Source organism: Hemitrygon akajei, chromosome 16, assembly GCF_048418815.1.
Source record: "Hemitrygon akajei chromosome 16, sHemAka1.3, whole genome shotgun sequence".
NCBI classification, from domain to species: Eukaryota; Metazoa; Chordata; class Chondrichthyes; order Myliobatiformes; family Dasyatidae; genus Hemitrygon; species Hemitrygon akajei.
In genome coordinates, this window is record NC_133139.1 from 2,073,474 (window position 1) to 2,093,667 (window position 20,194).

Sequence of the window (20,194 nt, forward strand, 5' to 3'; positions counted from 1 at the left end):
GAATGAAAAGGCTGGTGTTGTTTCATCTCAAGTGTCCTGCCTGGCGACAGGGAAGATTGATTCAACCATCCCTTACCAATTGTAACCAGAGAACCGCTCAAAGGAACCAAACTTTTCCAGGAAGCACAGAACAGAGAATAATTGGAGTACGTGCAATGAGCTAGCATCAGCACGATGGGTTGGAAGCCATCAGAATCAGAATTAATATCACTGGCATATGTCATGAAATTTGTTGTTTATGTATATGTTGTTATATTAAATAGGTAGTGCAAAACCAGAAAAAGAAGTACTGAGGTAAGGATCATGGGTTCAATGTTTATTCAGAAATCTGATGGCCCAGGGAAGAAGCTGTTTCTGAATCACTGAATATGTGTCATCAGGTTCTTGTACCTCCTCCCTGATAGTAGCAATGGGAGGATGGCATATTCTGGGTGATGGATGCCATTGTTTTGAGGCATCACCTTTTGAAGATGTCCTGGATGCTAGGGAGGCAAGTGCTAATGCTGGAGCTGACTAATGTGTTTGGTGACATACCAGATCTCCTCAAACTCCTGATTGTCCTTTCCCAACACAGTACAATGCTTCTCTGGAGTTGCTGCCAAGTTGAGGAAATTAGCTGCTTGTTTCTGGAGACCCTAGGCCAAACCCAGAAGTTTGGAGACAAATCACAAGAGATTGGATGAAGGGTCTCGGTCTGAAACATGCCTGACCTTGTGAGTTCCTCCAGCATTTTGTGTGTGTGTTAGTTCGGGAGATGACTCCTGTCAGGTGCAGCAGGTGCTCAGAGAACAGTCACTAACTTTGAACTGACCCAGTCTTTTAATCTGCCTGTTTAGTGTCTGTTTCGCCTTCCTCCAAATCCCAGGAGGGTTCTGAAGTGTCTGCCCCTTGACCAGGGCTGTGCCACAACACCCTTCCAAGCCGCCAAGCCTCTGGGAATGATCAAAGGCTGGAGCTGCGGACACAGCACAGCATAACTCCTAGTTTCAGTAATATCAAGCTCATTTGACTGCAATAACAGAGCAAAGAAATTTATATTTAGCAGCATGAATGACCTTCATGTCAGAACATGAAGGCTTGAGGTTTGTCTGAAATTTGTCTCCCCCATGCCTGCACTGCCGCACGTTCATAAACTGCTTCTGCATCAACATCTCTCACAACCCACACTCTTCCACCATTTATTAGAGATGCCTCATTTCATTGTGACTTTTATCTTCACAAAATCTCTTATGTTTAAATAAAGATCATTCGGCCCAGCTTCATGCTGTTATCTCAGCTTCACACCAGCCCCTGTCCGACCCTCTCTGCCCCTCAGAGTTCACAATCTATTTATTCCTCCTCCTCTTCTTCCAGCGCCTCCCTGATGTTTCTCCTTGGCAATGAGTTCCACATCCCCCCTCCCACCCCATTCCATGCAGAAGGGTGTTTCTGTAGAGCTTCAGACTGGATTTATTGGTAAGTGAACACAGGACTCAGAACAATATAGACCCGATGGCCCATCCACACTAATCCCATCTTTCTGCACATGGGCTGATGCCCTGTCTGTCAAACTGTCTCTGAATATCTGTACCTTGTCTGTTTCCACCACCTGTACTGGCACATGGGCCAGGCACCCACTACTCTCTGATTTTAAAAAAACTTGCCTCATTAATCTCCTTTAGACTTTCCCTCTCTCACCTTTAGTACAAACCCTCTTGCATCTGACTGTCCACCTGTGGGTCTCATACTTTTATAAAATTCTATCAGATTTCCCCTCAGCCTCCAACACTCCAGAGAAAACAATTCAACTCTGTCCAAATTCTCTTTGTACTAATACTCTGCAATGCAGGCAGCATGATGGTGAAACTCTCTTCACTTCAGTTGGCAGCCCCCTTTTTCTACTTTGCTTCATTCTGACCATGTGGCCAAACTCTTAGATCATTTGAAAAATGTTTGTTAGGTCCTTCCCCAGCTGAATGAATATGCCACACTGAACAATTCAGGAACCGCTTCTTTCTACGGTCATTGCATTTCAGAATGGTCCATGAATGCTGTCTCATTACTCTCTTTTTGGCACAATGTTTATATCTTTGTAGATTTTTGTCTTTGCAATGTACCACTGCCAGCACGTCAGCGGTACTAAACCTGATTCTGATGTTGAGATGTGTGGAGCGGTGATGGGAAACTCTGTGGTGATGGAGTTAACCTCAAGCCAATAATCTATCTATGTTAAACAGTACAGGCCCTTTGGCCCACAATGTTGAGTTGACCCTTTTACCCACTCCACAATCAACCTAACCCTTCCCTTCTACATAACCCTCCCTTTCTCTAACATATAACAATTACAGCACGGAAACAGGCCATCTTGGCCCTTCTAGTCCGTGCCAAACATGTCTCTACCTAAGATTCTTAAGAGAAATGTCCCTAAGGTAACTGCTTCTGGCAGGGTGTTCCACACACCCACCACTTTCTGTGTTTGAGAAAAATACCGACCTCTGACTTCCCCTAATACTTTCCTCCAATCACTTTAAAATTCTGTCCTGACGTATTAGTCACTGCCGCCCTAGGGAAAGTCTCTGGCTGTCCACTCCATCTATGCCTCTTGTTATCTTACGCACCTCTATCAAGACACCCCTCATCCTCCACTCCAAAGGAAAAAACCCTAGCCCACTCAACCTAATCTCATAAGACATGCTCTCTAGTTCAGACAGCATCCTGGTGAATCTCTGCTGCACCGTCTTTAAAGCTTGCACATCCTTCCTGTAGTGAGGTAACTGGAAATGAACACAATACTCTGTGTGGTGTAACCAGAGCTTTGTAGAGATGCACCATCACCTCACAATTACCATCCCTGTGATAGGAAATGTCACTCTGATCCACATTTACTGACAAACCCTCGTCTCTTGATGCAGAGAGCTTCCACCCACAGAGCCGAGACTTACCTTGCAGTACGATCTCAGAGCACAATAAATCATTAGACACTGGAGCAGAATTAGGCCTTTGGGCCTGTCTGCTCTGCCATTCCATCATGGCTGACTTATTTTCCCTCTCAACTCAATTCTCCTGCCTTCTCCCAAGAACATATCAACCTTTGCTCTGAGTGTAGTAGTGTAGGAAACTCTGCAGGCTGTACACCCGCACTACACTCCCATAGTCAACAACCTGCTCCTGAGGGGGTGAATACACACCAAGATGCAGAGCAAGCAAGTGATCCCCTGGCATCCTGTCTATCGGAGGGTGTGTCTGTTCTGAACAGCAGCACCTCTGGGAGTGTGGCACTCCCTCGGTACTGCATAGGGCGTGTTGGCCAAGGTGCAGGTTGCATTCCGAGGAGTGGGACCAGAACTCAGTTTTTAAGCTCATGAAAGATCATCACTGCTGAACCTCAGCAGTTAAAAGCCTTCTCCAAAAAGCCACATGTTTCATCGTCAGTGAGGGATATGCAGATCACAGGCTTTTGAGTTTCCACTGTTCCAGTTTGATTCCTGACACCCTGAGGTCAACCAATCCTGTTCTGCCACAAGCCAACTCACCAGAGAGAGATAAATAGATTGGGAATGGTTTAGAAAGGTGAATTAGATTGAGAGTTGAACAGGCTGAGCTTGTACCCACTGGCACAAGAGCGACTATAAGACACAGGAGCAGACTATTCAGCCCATCGAGTCTGCTCCACCATTCCATCATGGCTGATTTACTATCCCTCTCAACCCCATTCTCCTGCCTTCTCCCCATAACCTGTGACATCATGACTGATCATGAATCAATCAACTTTCGTTTTAAGTTTACCCAATGACTTGGCCTCCACAGTTTCTGTGGCAATGAATTCCACAGGTTCACTACCTTCTGGCTAAAGAAATTACTCCTCATCTCTACTGTACAGGGACATCCTTATATTCTGAGGCTGTGCCCTCTGGTCCTAGATTTTCTCACTATAGGAAACATCCACATCTAGGCTTTTCAACATTCATAGGTTTCAGTGAGGTACCCTCTCATTCTTCTGAACTTCAACTACTACAGGCCCAGGAAGTTTGGAACAGGGAGATCTCGATATGTCCTCAGCAGGGCTGAAAATGGAGAGAATGCTTCTCCCTCACTGTGGAAAATGAAACTTGGAACATGGTGCAGAATGTGAACTTGCCATGTAAGCGAAGAGCGAGTTTTTCCTCCAAGGGCCGTGGGTCTCCAGAACTCTCGTTGTTAGAAGCAATGTTTGAATATCTGTAGGATGGAGTGAATTTGATGAGAAAGGGATTGAAAGCTGGGGGAAGTCACTGAGAAACTGGAGTTGCAGTTCATTCAGTCACAATCACATTGAATTGTTGGGGCAGTCTGGAGGTGTAGAATGGCCGACTCTTGTTCCCAGTTTGTACGTTACTACTTCACCTTTTGGGGTCAATATTAAATTCCAGGAGAAATACTGTACTTGAGAATGCTAACAATAAAACTGTTGTGAAAAGATTAATGGTCTGGGACCCAAGTATATCATAGAATCACTTTCGGTTTATAATCTTGCTCGAGCTCTCAGGTCTACTCCCGCCGGCCGGTCTCTTAATTTAAACATTCTCCCTCAAAAGACAATTGGCAGGTCAGTTTTTTTGAACTACACTCCTAAACTATGGAATTCAATACCTCAAACTTCGGGGATACAGTCTCAGCTGACACTTTCCAACACCTATTTATTTAACTTTGCTTTTAACTAACACCTTTTTGTCTTATTTTCATGTTTATTTTAAATTTTATTTTCATGTTTGCACTTTATCCCATTGTAAAGCATTTTGAACTTTATCGACTGTATGGAAAGTGCCCAATGAATAAGTTATTATTATTAAGATACGAGTAGTGTTGTGAACTGCATTTTATCAGCTTGGTGACTTGCAAAGCTCTCACAAAGCTGCTCAGACTATTGGCTGAAGGCATAAGTGACCTGGGCTCAAAGCCCAGACTCTCCCAGCTAGGTTCTCCAGCCTGGTCACTGGTATTCTGCTGATAGTCTAGCTTTCTATAGAAACAGCCTCAGCCCCGGACCCCTGGGAGCTACCCATCAGGACTCTGCTGGCTGCATTGTTTTACCAAGGACCTGCAGTATTTTCTGTTCTATTTCTGATACCTCCAGCATTTTATTTATTTGCCGTCAGTTATTTATAAAACTTGGCAGGAGCTCACTTCCGTAAGCCTCACACAGCCCTGGCCCTGGAGTGTTTGTTGCTGCTGGGAGCAGTGGGTGGACCTGAGACATTCTGGCCAGCCTTTGACATGTCATTCCTCTGATCAGACTTCGCCTCAGGATCCCTCTGATGGAAGTGTAGTCACTCCCAGCAGCAGCACCACCCACAAACCACGCAGAGGATCCATCTGCCCCTCTGTTGGAAGGAACCGACTCCACGGCCGCTCTCTGAGGGAAGAGCAGGTGAGTGCCCTCTGCTACCCCGGGTAACACATAAACCCTAGACCATGGTTAAATGCATGATGTGATTACTTACAATACACTTGTTTGTGGGAATCTGCAGTGGATATTTTAATGATTTAATTTCTTTCTTATATGCATATCAAAACATTGAAATACACCGTTTGCATCAACGACCAACACAATCAGAGGATGTGCTGTAGGCAGGCTACAATTATCACCAACATAGTATGCCCATAACTTACTAACACTAGGCTGTGTGTCTTTGGACTGTGGGAGGAAAGCGGGGCATTCGGAGAAAACCCACATGGTCACAGGGAGAATGTGACAGCGGCAGGAATTGAATTCCGATCTCTGGTGCTATGAAGTGTTGCGCCAACTGCTATGCTACTGCTGCTCCCAAATCACCCAGATCACAGCAGCAATAATACTTCATTTTGGAACTTGCTGAGATGTGAAAGACAACGCAGAAATACAGGGCTTTTAAAATATTTGTTTAAAATACAGAAGAGGGTGAATGTAGAGAGAAGTGACTCAGATGTTTTTGGGGAGTTGGATGCTACAATGCTACCATGTAGGGATGGTGGAATTACAATGTGATATTTTTGAACAAGCAGATTCCAATGTAAACATGGAGTCAGGAAATTAAAGGGGAAGTCAGAGGTGAGAAAAAGAAATGGAAACAAGGACAGGGGACATTACTGAACAGTTAGTGAGATGAGAAGCTGGATGCAACAGGGAGAATGAACATCACATTCTCCCCAAATCGAGCCAGCCCAGGGTAGGAACAGACAGAAGCTCCTTCTGCACTGTCCTTTCAAACACCCTCAGGGCAAGAAGAGCACAACTTGACTACAAATACAGCTTTTGAAAGTAAATAAAGTAAAAATAAACTGTAGCTATACTGAAATCTGAAATAAAAGCAGAATATGCTGGAAATGCTCAGTAGGTTAGGCAGCAACGATAAAAAATGAGACATTTCAAGTTGAAACCCATTGTCAGATCATGGAGAGGTGAAAAGGCCATTCCAAGTTGCAGAGCAGGGCACAGGAGGGATGGATAGGGTGAAACATAGAAAACCTACAGCACAATACAGGCCCTTCGGCCCACAAAGCTATGCCAAACATGTACTTACTTAAAAATTACCTAAGGTTACTCATAGACCTCTAGTTTTCTAAGCTCCATGTGCCTATCCAGGAGTCTCATAAAAGACCCTATTGTATCCGCCTCCACCACCGTCGCGGGCAGCTGCCACTCTAAGTAACCATTCCTGCCCTGAGACATCCAAGTCTCTGTAATGGCCACAACATCAAAACTCCAAGTACTGATCCACACTCTAAGCTCATCCGCTTTGTTCATGATGCTTCTTGCATTAAAATAGACACATCTCAAACCTTCGGTCTGAGCGTATCCCTTCTCTATCGCCTGCCTATCCTCCTCCTCACACTGTCTACAAGTTTTCTCTATTTGTGAGCCAACCGCCCCTTCCTCTGTCTCTTCAGTTTGGTTCCCACCCCCCCTCAGCAATTCTAGTTTAAACTCTCCCCAGTAGCCTTAGCAAAACTCCCCACCAGGATATTGGTACCCCTCAGGATCAAGTGCAACCCGTCCTTTTTGTACAGGTCATGCCTGCCCCAAAAGAGGTCCCAATGATCCAGAAACCTGAATCCCTGCCCCCTGCTCCAATCCCTCAGCCACGCATTTATCCTCCACCTCATTCTATTCTTATACCCACTGTCGCGTGGCACAGGCAGTAATCCCGAGATTTTTACCTTTGCGGTCCTGCTTCTCAACTTCCTTCCTAACTCCCTGTAGTCTGTTTTCAGGACCTCCTCCCTTTTCCTACCCATGTCATTGGTAGCAATATGTACCACCATCTCCGGCTGTTCGCCTTCCCACTTCGGGATATCTTGGATGCAATCAGAAGCATTCCGGACCCTGGCACCTGGAAGCAAACTACCAACTGTGTTTCTTTCCAGCACCCACAGAATTGCCTTTCTGACCCCCTAACTATGGAGTCCCTTATCACTGCTGCCTTCTTCCTTTCCCTACCCTTCTGAGCCACAGGGCCAGACTCTGTGCCAGAGGCACGGCCACTGTTACTTCCCCCAGGTAGGCTGTCCCTCGAACAGTACTCAAGCAGGAGTACTTACCGTTAAGGGGGACAGTCACAGGGGTACTCTTCAGTAGCTGACCCTTGCCCTTCCCTGTCCTGATAGTTACCCACTCATCTGTCTCGGTGTGACTACTTGCCTATAGCTCCTCTCTATCACCTCCTCACTCTCCCTGACCAGATGAAGGTCATTGAGCTGCATCTCCAGTTCCCTAACCCAGTCCCTAAGGAGCTGCAGCTCGACACACCTGGCGCAGATGTGGACGTCCGGGAGGCTGGGAGGCTCCTGGACGTCCCACAACTGACACCCAGTGCAGAATACTGGCCTCATGCACATACCCACTGACTCCATTCTACACAGGCAACCTACTTCACCTCGACCCATTATCGCCAAAGCCCCATTGAGCCAGAGTCCTCCTACTCTGTCTCCCTCTACTCTACTCTCTAAAGCTGAATCCTTTTGAACTCTTCACGTCAGTTTAACTCGCTGATGTTCACACGCTTGCACAGTCGTCCCTCGGGTTTGGCCAGCATTCCTGTGTATGTGAGAGATAATGTTTGTCCAGTCAAATGGATCAATAGGAGTAGTTAGAAAGTGGGGCAGCAGGCAGTCAGGTAGCAGAGTGGTGGGGCTTGTCTCCCATGTCAGACTGTTAGGAGAGAGAAGCAATGAGCCAACGTCACAGATGTTACAGCAGACATGGCCAATCCTGAAATTACAGAATTGGATTAAAAGACTGCAAAGTGATTTGAGAGAAGACAGGTGCTGTTTCTGAAGTTCCTCTGATGGTGCAGTCCTGCTGAGGGAGGGTTCAGACAATCTCTTCATTCTGAAGGCTGGTGGGTTGCAAAGTGCGACAGGGCAAATGGGTTCTTACTCTGTCCAGGAAGAGAATAGGTGAGAGCAGAGGTACAGGAGAACAATGAAATGTGGTCAAAGGCTCAGTTCACTCCGCCAGAGGAGCAGCCATGGTTCAGAATATATTTAGACAGACGGACAGACATACTTTATTGATCCCGGGGGAAATTGGGTTTCGTTACAGCCGCACCAACCAAGAATAGTGAAGAAATATAGCAATATAAAACCATAAATAATTAAATAATAATAAGTTAATCATGCCAAGTGGAAGTAAGTCCAGGACCAGCCTATTGGCTCAGGGTGTCTGACACTCTGAGGGAGGAGTTGTAAAGTTTGATGGCCACAGGTAGGAATGACTTCCTATGACGCTCAGTGTTACATCTCGGTGGAATGAGTCTCTGGCTGAATGTACTCCTGTGCCTAACCAGTACATTATGGAGTGGATGGGAGTCATTGTCCAAGATGGCATGCAACTTGGACAGCATCCTCTTTTCAGACACCACTGTCAGAGAGTCCGGTTCCACCCCCACATCACTGGCCTTACGAATGAGTTTGTTGATTCTGTTGGTGTCTGCTACCCTCAGCCTGCTGCCCCAGCACACAACAGCAAACATGATGGCACTGGCCACCACAGCCTCATAGAATATCCTCAGCATGGTCCGGCAGATGTTAGACCTCAGTCTCCTCAGGAAATAGAGACGGCGCTGACCCTTCTTGTAGACAGCCTCAGTGTTCTTTGACCTGTCCAGTTTATTGTCAATTCGTATCCCCAGGTATTTGTAATCCTCCACCATGTCCACACTGACCCCTTGGATGGAAACAGGGGTCACCGGTGCCTTAGCCGTCTTCAGGTCCACCACCAGCTCCTTAGTCTTTTTCACATTAAGCTGCAGATGATTCTGCTCGCACCATGTGACAGAGTTTCCCACCATAGCCCTGTACTCAGCCTCATCTCCCTTGCTGATGCATCCAACTACGGCAGAGTCATCAGAAAACTTCTGAAGATGGCAAGACTCTGTGTTGTAATTGAAGTCTGAGGTGTAGATGGTGAAGAGAAAGGGAGACAGGACAGTCCCCTGTGGAGCTCCAGTGTTGCTGACCACTCTGTCTGACACACAGTGTTGCAAGCGCACGCACTGTGGTCTGCCAGTCAGGTAATCAGTAATCCATGACATCAGGGAAGCATCCACCTGCATCACTGTCAGCTTCTCACCCAGCAGAGCAGGGTGGATGGTGTTGAACGCACTGGAGAAGTCAAAAAACATGACTCTCACAGTGCTCGCCGGCTTGTCCAGGTGGGCGTAGACATGGTTCAGCAGATAGACGATGGCATCCTCAACTCCTAGTCGGGGCTGATAGGTGAACTGGAAGGGGTCTTGGCCTAACCATAGGCCGGAACTGCTCTAGAACAAGTCTCTCCAGGGTCTTCATGATGTGGGAGGTCAATGCCACCAATCTGTAGTTTGGCAGGTAATATTGTGGAGACTCTAGGAGGAAATACCATGGACAAGTGGAACTGGGAAGAGGTTCCTGTTGGGGGTGGGGCAGGGAGATCCAGAGTCAAGCTAACAGTGGGAGTCTGTGCGAACTCAATTCCCTGAAGACCAACACATCATACGTCTTCTTAACCACACAATCAATCCTGGACAGTAACTTTGAGAGATCTATGGATGTGGACCCCAAGATCCCTCTGCACTGCTCCTCCACACTGCTAAAAATCCTGCCATTAACCCTGTATTTTGCTTTCAAGTTTGAACTTCCAAAGACTATCACCTAACACTTCTGGAGTAGAAAAAACCAAAGTATTTTCCATGTATCCCCCAGAAGAAAACAAGTTTAGCATGGACCCATTTGAGTTCCGCACTGCCCCATCAAACACCCAATACAGGGTCAATCCTTTTTCCTGAGTCACATTGATTGGGCTTGCTCCTTCGATGCAGACAGTTGAGTGAAGCTGAATCTGTACTTTACTCAGAGTTAGCACAGATTTATTGTACTCCCCTTGTACCCAAAGTGTGGCCAGTCATTTCCAAACTGTGAAAAATTGACGATGGGGTGTCATCACGCTGAGGAAAGATTCCGAATGTGTGGTTCCCCTTTTTGACAAGTTTTTATCGTGTGAACCAAGCCAATTCTCCACAGAATGTCTGAATGGCTGTTCTAACTGGGTGTGAGCTATCTCCACTCCCGTTGCATAATCAGTGGCTTGAGAAATCTGTTTCACTAAAATAAAGGTTTGTGAAAAAGTGTAGTTCCATCTACACCATCCTGCTGGTACTCTGGACATGAGCAGGACGGCTCCACAACAGGTAGGCAAAACTGCCCAATGATCTCTGGCATCCGCCTACCTCCACTAAAGGTAGAGATATCGAAAAGTGCCAGAGAAGGGCCAGTAACATTGTGAAGGATCCCACCTACCCTGCACGTGTTTGTCCCACTCCCATCGGGGAGGAGGCTACGTATCATCCACACCAGGACTGCCAGACTCAAAAGCAGTAAGGCTGATCAACACCTCCAGCCACTAACCCACCCACCACACCCCAACCACCACTACTTTATCATTTCCTGTCAGAGTCACCTATGTACAGACACCCCTGTGCCTAGCATCACTTTATGGACATACAATCAATCTATGTATATAAATTATCTTGTGTATTTATATTGTGTTGCTATTATTAATGTGTTCCTTTTCTTATTGTGTTTTTTGTGCGGCATCGGATCTGGAGTAACAATTATTTTGTTCTTCACACTTGTGTACTGGAAATGACATTAAACAATCTTGAATTTCGAATGAGTTAGAGTAAACACCATCCTGTAGGTTGCCTGGACAGACACCATGTGAATTGGACAGAGTAAACCACCTTCTACACAATCCTGTAGATGTCCTGGGCAGGGACCACACGTATTAGACAGAGTTAACCATCTTCTACACCATCCTATCTTGTGTCCTGGACTGGAACAGCACAAGTTAGACAGAGTAAACTCCCTCTAGATTCCTGATAATATCTTGGGAGCATGTTTTAGAGGGCAGCAATACTGCAAGACCTGGCTTCTCATCTTAATGGTGTTGCCTCCTCTGTGATAAAGTGTACAGTGCAGCTAAGTCCCCTTCACTGTCTACCCAAGTGCAGACTGACCTGCATTGGAACATTGCTGGCTTAAGTTGTTGATTTGTGGGTGAGAGTGGCAGTCCCTCTTTGTTGCCTGTTCAAGTTTATTGTCATCTGACAGTACATACGTTTATACAACCAAACAAAACAACGTTCCTCCAGATCACAGTGCACCCACAAAACATGTATCACACACAGCACATAAAACAAAGTATTGAAGGACAAAGTTCAAAGTAAATTTATTATCAAAGTGCATATGTGCCACCATATACAACTCTAAGATTGGCTTCTTGTGGGCACACTCAATAAATCCAATAATAATAATAATAGAATTGATGAGAGACCACACCCAACAGGGTGAACAAACCACAAATACAAAAGAAAAAATCAAAATAATGATAATAATAAATAAATAAGCAATAAATATTGAGAACATGAAATGAAGAGTCCTTGAAAGTGGATCCATGGGTTGTGAGACCGGTTCAGTGATGGGGTGAGTGAAGTTATTCTGTTTGGTTCAGGAGCCTGATGGTTGAGGGGTAATAATTTTTCCTGAACCTGGTGGTGAGAGTCGTGAGGCTCCTGTACCTCCTTCCTGATGGCAGCAGCAAGGAGAGAGCATGTCCTGGGTGGTGGTGGGGGTGGGGGGGGGTGCGTGGTTGCAGATGATGGATGCTGCTTTCCTGCGACAACGCTCCATGTAGATGTGCCCAAAAGTGGGGAGGGCTTTATCTGTGATGGACTTGGCCATATCCACTACTTTCTGCAGGATTTTGTAGGAACATAAGAAAGTTAATAAAATACAATTTAAAATGCATATTGTGTGCAGCACAGGTAAACTGTAAACCGCTCGCTGTGCCAGTTACAGGACCTCTGTGATGGCAGGGTATTCATTAGCCTCACAGCCTGAGGGAAGAAGCTGTAACCCAGTCTGGGTTAACAGCCATTGTTTGCCCTTAGGGTGCTGCTGGACTTATTCAGGTAACAGAGTGGCAACAATCTGCATGCATGGTGAGAGCCTGGTGTTTGTACAAACCTTTTCTTGTGCTTGGGTGTTGAACAAATAAACCAGTTTTGGAGTGTGTACTGTTGTGTCAGTTTACACGAGTACCTTGGAGAGCACCATCACATTTATCACCAACATATGCTGTGAAATTTCTTCTGCCAAATACATAAAAAATCACAATGTTACATAATTATATATTAAAACCAATTAAATAGTGCAATAAAGAGCTAAATAGTGAGGTAGTGTTAATGGGTTCCTGGATCTTTTGGAAATCTCTTCAGAATGAGGAGCAATCAGGGCTCACAGTACAATAGGGAGCATTGCACTGTTAGAAGGACCAAGACCCTGCCTGCCGCCCTGTCAAAGTTCTCACAACACCATTTGAACAGCGGGGGAGGTCACTTCAGTGCTTTGGAGCAGCACTGTTCGAACAGCGGGAGTGATCTGCTATTAGGGAATGAGAGAGGGCAAGTGACAGGAGTTTGTGTAGGGGAACACTTTGTATCTAATGATCGCAATGCTATTCATTTCAAAGTGAATGTGCAAGAGAATAGGTCTGGTCAGCAGGCTGAGATTCAAAATTGGCGAAAGGCCAATTTTAATGGTTTCAGAAAGGATCTGGCAGGTGTGAAGTGGGTCAGGCTGTTTTCTGGCAAAGGTGTACTTGGTAAATGGGAGGCCTTCAAAAGTGAAATTTTGACAGTATAAAGCTTGTATGTCCCAGTCAGAAAAAAGGCAAAGTTAACAGGTGTAGGATGCTGTCCAACCTGCTGAGTTCCTCCAGCATTTTGTGTCTGTTGCTCAGATTTCCAGCATCTGCAGATTTTCTCATTTGTGATTGGATTATCCAGTCCTGCCGAAGGGTTTTGGCCCAAAACTTCGACTGTACTCGTTTCCCAGATGCTGCCTGGCCTGCTGAGTTCCTCCAGCATTTTGTGTGTGTTGCTTGGATTTCCAGCATCTGCAGATTTTCTCTTGACTGTGATAGAGAATCCTAATAGATTCCACAGGTATGTTAAGAGAAAAGGATTGCAAGGAACAAAACTGGATCTCTGGAAACCAGAATGGTAATATACGTGTGGAGCCAAAAGAGATGTGGGAGATCTTAAATGAACTCTTTGCAGCTGTACTTACTCAGGAGACAGAATAAAGGGTCTTTCCCAATGGCCAGAGTGTATAGAAGTGAGACAAAGCAGTATCAACTTCATGAACCCGATACAGAGTAAAGAGGAGGAAGTGTTTGCTGTCCTGAAGAAAGTCAGGGTGGATAAATCCCCAGGGCCCGACAAGGTGTTCCCTTGGACCCTGCAGAAGGTAAGTGCAGAAATTGCCGGGACCCTAGCAGACAGGTGGGGTGCTGCAGAATTGGGGGGATAACCAGTGTTGTTCCGCTGTTCAAGAAAGGCTGTAAAAGTAAACCAGGAAATTATAGGCTGGTGAACCTGACATCAGTGGTGGGAAAATTATTGGAAGGGATTCTAAAGGACTGAATATATATTTGTATAGCCATTGACTGATTAAGGATAGTCAGTATGGCTTCATTAGTGGTGGGTCATGTTTACACAATATTAAAGAGTTTTTTGAGTAAGTTACTAGGAAATTTGCTGAAGGCAAAGCTGTGGATGGACCTTAGTAAGGCATTTGGCAAGGTACCGCATGGGGAGGTTGGTAAAGAAGGTTCAGTAGCTTGGCATTCAAAATGAGGTAGCAAGTTGGATTCAATCTCCAACAAGAGAAAATCTGCAGATGCTGGAAATCCGAGCAACACACACAAAGTCCTAGAGGAGCTCAGCAGGTCAGGCAGCATCTATGGGAAAGAGTAAACGGTTGCCTTCTCAGGCTGAGGCCCTTCATCAGGTTGGGAGGTCCTGGTCCTAAGAGATATAGGCCAAAGTGGGTAAATGGGATGAACTTGGGTAGGCAGCTCCGTCAGCATGGGTGGAAGGGCACTTTTCTGTTGCCTGAAATGCATTTTTTAAATATATTTTAGAAAATGCCTGCAAGGAAATAAATATTAAAGTAGTTTATGGTGGCAAATACTATGTGTACTTTGATCATAAATTCCCTTTGACTTTTGAGTTACACCTCATTCCAACATTACATTTCACTCTTCAGGACCTCTCTTGTCACTTCCCCTGACCCCAGCTTGCAAAGCTGGACACTGCAGCCAACAGCCTGCAGACCGGATTTAAGCATCACTCTCAGTCTATTCCTCCAGGGGATGCTCATGAAAATGATTCTGCAAATGAAGGGGTTAATATGTGAGGAGTGTTTGATGGCTCTGGCCCTGTACTCACTGCAGTTTAGGAGAATGAGGGGGAATCTCACTGAAACCTATCAAATATTGAAAGGACTGGATAGAGTGGATATAGAGAGGATGCTTCCTGTAGTGGGGGAGGAAACAGCCTCAGAATAGAGAGACGTCCCTTTAGAACAGAGATGAGCAGGGAACTTCTTTAGCCAAAAGGTAGTGAATCTGTGGAATTCATTACCACAGACAGCTGTGAAGGCCGAGTCATTGGTATATTTGAAGGGGAGGTTGGTAGGTTCTTGGTTAATTGGGGTGTTAAAGGTTATGGGGAGAAGGCAGGGAAATATGTTTGAAAGGGATAATAAGTGAGCCATGATGGAATGGTGGAGCAGACTTAATGGGCCGAATGATCTAATTTTGCTCCTTTGTCCTGTGGTCTTGTAGTCTAGTGAATCCCATTGATCATTGAAACAGGAAAACTGTATCTCCTGACACAAAGCAACCAATCTCTCCAGTTGTGAGTGCAGGCTGGGTGATTGTATGTTATCTGTTTCTGTCTAATGAAACATTGCCAGCTGAACAGTGCTCTCTTCGCAGAGTTAGTTGGTTGTTAAACAAACTGCTTCCAAGAGTCCTTTGTCTGCCTCGAACACTCTGGGAATTTCTCTCCAGGGTAATGCGTTGTGAGATGGAGTACTTCTCTTGTTGGATTGGGTTGTAGAATTGCTTTTTTTGCAGTTTTGTCTTTGTATGATTGCTTGTATTTTTATATAATCACCTACATACAAGTAAATGTTCAGTGAAATTTTCAGTAACTACAGTACAGTTCCTTCTTTATTTTTCTAGCAGCTTCTCAGTTTTTGCAGTAGGTGTGACGACACTTGAATGTGGTTGTGTTTTAGGTTAATTGTACTCACCGTAATGTTATCACCGATCTGAGTCTGTTTTATGAGGTGACTATGAGTTCTTTTGCCTTTGTTTTTTTTTACTTGTTTTCTTGGCTCCTCTTTCTTGTTCATTTTCCACACTTGTAATACTTAATAAAACAATTATAAGCAACAAGTTTGATGTCTCATTCTTGACTTGCTGTCATAGAACACCACAGCACAGAAACAGACTCTCTGCGCTATCTAGTCCATGCTGAACCATTTGAACTGCCTACTCCCATTGACCTGCACCGGGGCCCACAGCCCTCCATACCCCTCCATCCACATACCTATCCAAACGTCTTATACTGGCAGCTCGTTCCACATTCTCATGACCTCCTGAGTGAAGTTTTTCCCCTCATGTTCCCCTTAAACATTTCACCTTTATTCTTAACCCATGACCTCTGGTTGTAGTCTCACCCAACCTCATTGGAAAGAGCCTGCCTGCATTTACCCTATCTATACCCGTCATAATTTTGTATACCTCTATCAAATCTCCCCTCAATGTCCTGAATGCTCCAGAGAAGGAAGTCCTAATCTATTCAACCTTTCCCTATAACTCAGGTCCTCAAGTCCTGGCAACATCCTCATAGATTTTGTCTGTACTCTTTCAAACTTATTGATATTTGTAGTAGGTGACCAAAACTGCACACAGTACTCCAAATTAGGCCTCACCAACGTCTTATACAATTTCCAAAGAACCTTTGGATCACAAAAGCATCAGGAGGATCCATTGGTCCTCTTGACATGTTTATTTGAGGCTTCTATTATGAATAGGGATTCATAAATGAATGGTCAAGTTTAGTACATGTAACTAGGTATTGATACAAGTTAAGTGTTGAGTAAACAGTATGGTTTATTATTTACTAATTTGGATTAATTTCCATCCTCCCTCTCCAATGAACCTCAGGTAATGACAACAAACGAAACCTCTACCTGAATTTGAAACGTCAGAGAGGCGGACGGTAGGATAATCGGAGAGTGGAAAATGGGAAGAAAGAAGATTCAGATCTCCCGGATTGTTGACCAGAGGAATCGACAGGTACTCACATTCCCAGGCTTAGGATGCAACCCACAAATGACTTGCCGGCTCTATTTTCATAAGGACATAAGACAGGATCAGAATTAGTCCATTCAGCCCATCGAGTCGATTCTGACATTCTATCATGGCTGATTTATTTTCCCTTTCTCCTACCTTCTCCCCTTAACCTTTGAAGTCCCAACTAAGCATGAACTTGTCAACCTCCATTTTAAATATACTCAATAACTTGGCCTCTACAGCCGTCTGTGGCGATGAATTCGTAAGATTCCACATTCTTTAGCTAAAGAAATTCCTCTTTATCACTGTTCTAATTGAACGTCCCTCTATTCTGAGGCTGTGCCCTCTGGCCCTAATCTCCCCCACTATAGGAAACATACTCCATATATTTCAATAGGTTTCAATGAGATACCCCCTCATCTCCCACTGCCTTGCTGAGGTTGTCTCCAGGGTTTAGCCTGAATGCCCACACTGAGTGTCAGGCAGCTTGGTCGTGCTGAGAACATGCAGGTCCAGGAGAGTAGTGATCAGGGGGTTGAACCTTAGCCATTAACACTCTTTATTCAAATGAGCTGTCTTCACTAACTTTGTGAACCAGACATTGCCCTCAGAATTTGTGGGAACTGAATTCACTTACTAGTCCTTCTCCAGGCAATTTGTTTAACAAATCTCTCAATATCCTCCTTGAACTGCTTCCTCTGCCACCTTACTGTTGCGATTGAGATTCTGCTGATGTGCTTCCTGGAAATGCCTCATGGGTGTGGGACTGTGGACTGGACTGGGCCAACCCAGGGCCCAGTTCCCTTTGGTTTGGGATGATTTAACAATGATTAGTGAAATGCTAATCACAATCCCAGGATTAAGGAAAGGTTGAGATGTTTGTTTGTTGTGGGAATTTGCACTGTTGAGTGGCACTGAACTTCTTTCTGGTGATGTTGTCCATATTCCATGCTAGGCTTACCAGTGGAGTTCCCGGGTGACAGCTAGAATTGGAGTCTTCCCCTATCCACAAGGTTTACGTAGTGCTGGGGGGGAAGCGCTTTCTGTGTTAGTGGAGCCTTGGACTACATTTGTAACAAGTGGCATCATATTAGAGAGCTGTGGGGAGCTTCAGTCCAAGGTCTCCTGCTCAAATGTCCTGCCAACCCAACCTTCCAGTTCCTCATCCAAAGTCACAAAGAGTAGAGGTCCCCGAGCAGATACCTGTGGAGCTGTTGGTGTTGGTTGTGGAAGAGATTCTGGTGCAGGAGTACCCAACAACGTTTTACATCCACACAGGAAACCAGTTGGGTTATCAGTTTAATATACAATAGTGTGGTTAATGTGGCGACGGGCAAACAGCAGAGCACAACCTGCACTCTGCAAGGTCCCACAAACACCAGAATAACATTCAACAGATATTGGTCCACAACGGTCAATGGCCCACAGACTTTCTGACATCAGGTAGACAGAATAACAGATGGTAAATGGGGGTTGGTCATTTCTCAGCTCTGTGTGTTCCGGGCCTGGCATCAGTGGTCTAAAGTAATGCTGACAACCCAGCACTGCTCTGCTGAAGTGGTGTCACTCCAAATGTGGAGGAGCCGGTGAATTACCCACTCTGATTCTCAGATGAATCTGACCAAAAATAGTTGATAACCATTAAAGAACACTTCAGGAGAAACTTCCTCTACCTGAGAGAGTTGGAACTCACTGGGAAGGAGTGACTCTGAGAAACAGGAGGATCTGTGCATGGGGAGACTGGTGAAGAGTGTGCAGAGAAGCCATGGAGAGGGATCAGCACCTGTACAAGAATAACCACTGCTAGGAAGGTCAAGTGAACTGGGCCTTTTCTCATTGGAGCCAAGGAGGATAGGAGATGACTTGATAGTGTGTATAAGGTGGTGAGAAGCATAGATTAAGTGAGCCATCAGAGACATTTTCCCAGGGCAGAAATGGCTAATATGGGAGGACATGAATTTGAGGTGATTAGAGGTTTTTACAGCGTTTTTACGCAGAGGGAGGTGGGTGTGTAGAATGCATTGCTGTGGGTGGTAGAGGCAGATACATTAAAGACATTTAGGAGACTCTTAAATAGGCACATGGATGATAGAAAAATGGAGGGTTATACGGGAGAGAAGGGTTAAAGTTCAAAGCTCAAAGTAAATTTAATATCAAACCACATATAAGTCACCATATACAACCCTGAGATTCATTTTCTTGAGAACATCCTCAATAAATCCATAGAATAATAACCATAACAGGATCAGTGAAAGACCCCACAAACCTGGTTGTTCGAGCAGAGTGCAAAAAGTCAACAAACTGTGCAAATAGGAAAAAGAAATAAATAATAATAATAAATAAATAATCAATAAATATTGCCAGCATGCAATGAAGAGTCCTTGAAAGTGAATCCATAGGTTGTGGGAACAGTTCTGTGAAGCCCTCCCCTTTGGTTCAAGAGCATGATAGTTGAGGGGTAGTAACTGTTCCTGATCCTGCTGGTGTGGGTCCTGGGGCACCTTTAGAATGATCTTAGAGTAGGTTTTATGTAGGTCGGCCAAAGAAAGAGCCCATACTGTGTACTGATCTATGTTCTGTAACAGGTGATGTGCTTAGTATTGTAATGCTCCTGGCTGTGTAAAGCTGGAGCCTGCTTTCTACGTGTTTCCCCATCTGAAGCTCCTTCCTTGTCCCTAGATTTCTACAGGATGTCCCAAGGCTGTGAAGGAGCTGTGGCAATGAAGGTCTTCCTGTCAGTTTTGGCCCAGCTAAAACCTTCCATGAGATTATCCACTGTTTTCATATTAATTTAAAAAGAAACAACCATCTGATTTGCATGAAATTTGCCTGATTTCTGGTTGTGAGTCAGCAGTCACAAGACCAGTGCAGCAGTGCCCATTCAGTGATGAGGCTGCGGTGGGAGTAATAACTGGGTGCCTCCCCGTCAAGTAGCGGTCATTCACCATGTGTGAAGTTCCCCCATTCTCAGTGCTATCTTTGACTTGTGGTATTCTCATCCAAGTATCGGTTTCTGTCCCTTTTGAAATTGCTGTTCAACAACTGTCTTATTTATAAATGAGCTCTGTGACTGTGGATTTTCTGGGGAGCTGAAGGAATGTTATTTATTTCTTTCCCTGGCCTCTGTACACTGCTACCAAAGGCTTACACTAAGTGTCGTCCCTGCAGACCATCTCTTTTTCCATCCTCCTCCTCCTCTCTTCCATTCCCCATTCTGGCTCCCTTCCCACCCCTTATTTTCTGTTCACCTGCTTATCACCTCCCTCTGGCACTCCTCCTCCTCTCCTCTCTTCCTTGGTCACTCTCCCTATCAGATTCCTCCTTCTTCAGCCCTTTAGCTCTTTCACCTGTCACCTCCCAGTTCCTTACTTCACCACCACCCCCCAACCTACGGCTTCACCTATCACCTTCTAAAATTGTCCTCCTTCCCCTCCCCCACCTCCTTATGCTGGCTTCTTCCCCCTTCCTTTCCTGTCCTAATGAAGGATCTTGTCCCAAAGAATCAAC

At 45.2% G+C, this 20,194-nt stretch overlaps 1 protein-coding gene across 4 annotated transcripts in view; it reads left to right on the plus strand.

Annotated features, from left to right (window-relative positions):
- Positions 1–20,194, plus strand: part of mef2b (myocyte enhancer factor 2b) — a 211,807-nt gene that overhangs the window by 138,088 nt on the left and 53,525 nt on the right. For 2 of the 4 annotated variants that reach the window (XM_073068088.1, XM_073068091.1), the window contains exons 2-3: positions 5,252–5,386; positions 16,559–16,690. In XM_073068088.1, coding sequence (XP_072924189.1) covers positions 16,637–16,690 — 54 coding nt within the window. In that variant the 5' untranslated portion in view covers positions 5,252–5,386; positions 16,559–16,636. The remainder of the gene's footprint in view (positions 1–5,251; positions 5,387–16,558; positions 16,691–20,194) is intronic. The other 2 variants (XM_073068090.1, XM_073068089.1) reach the window with 1 other exon arrangement.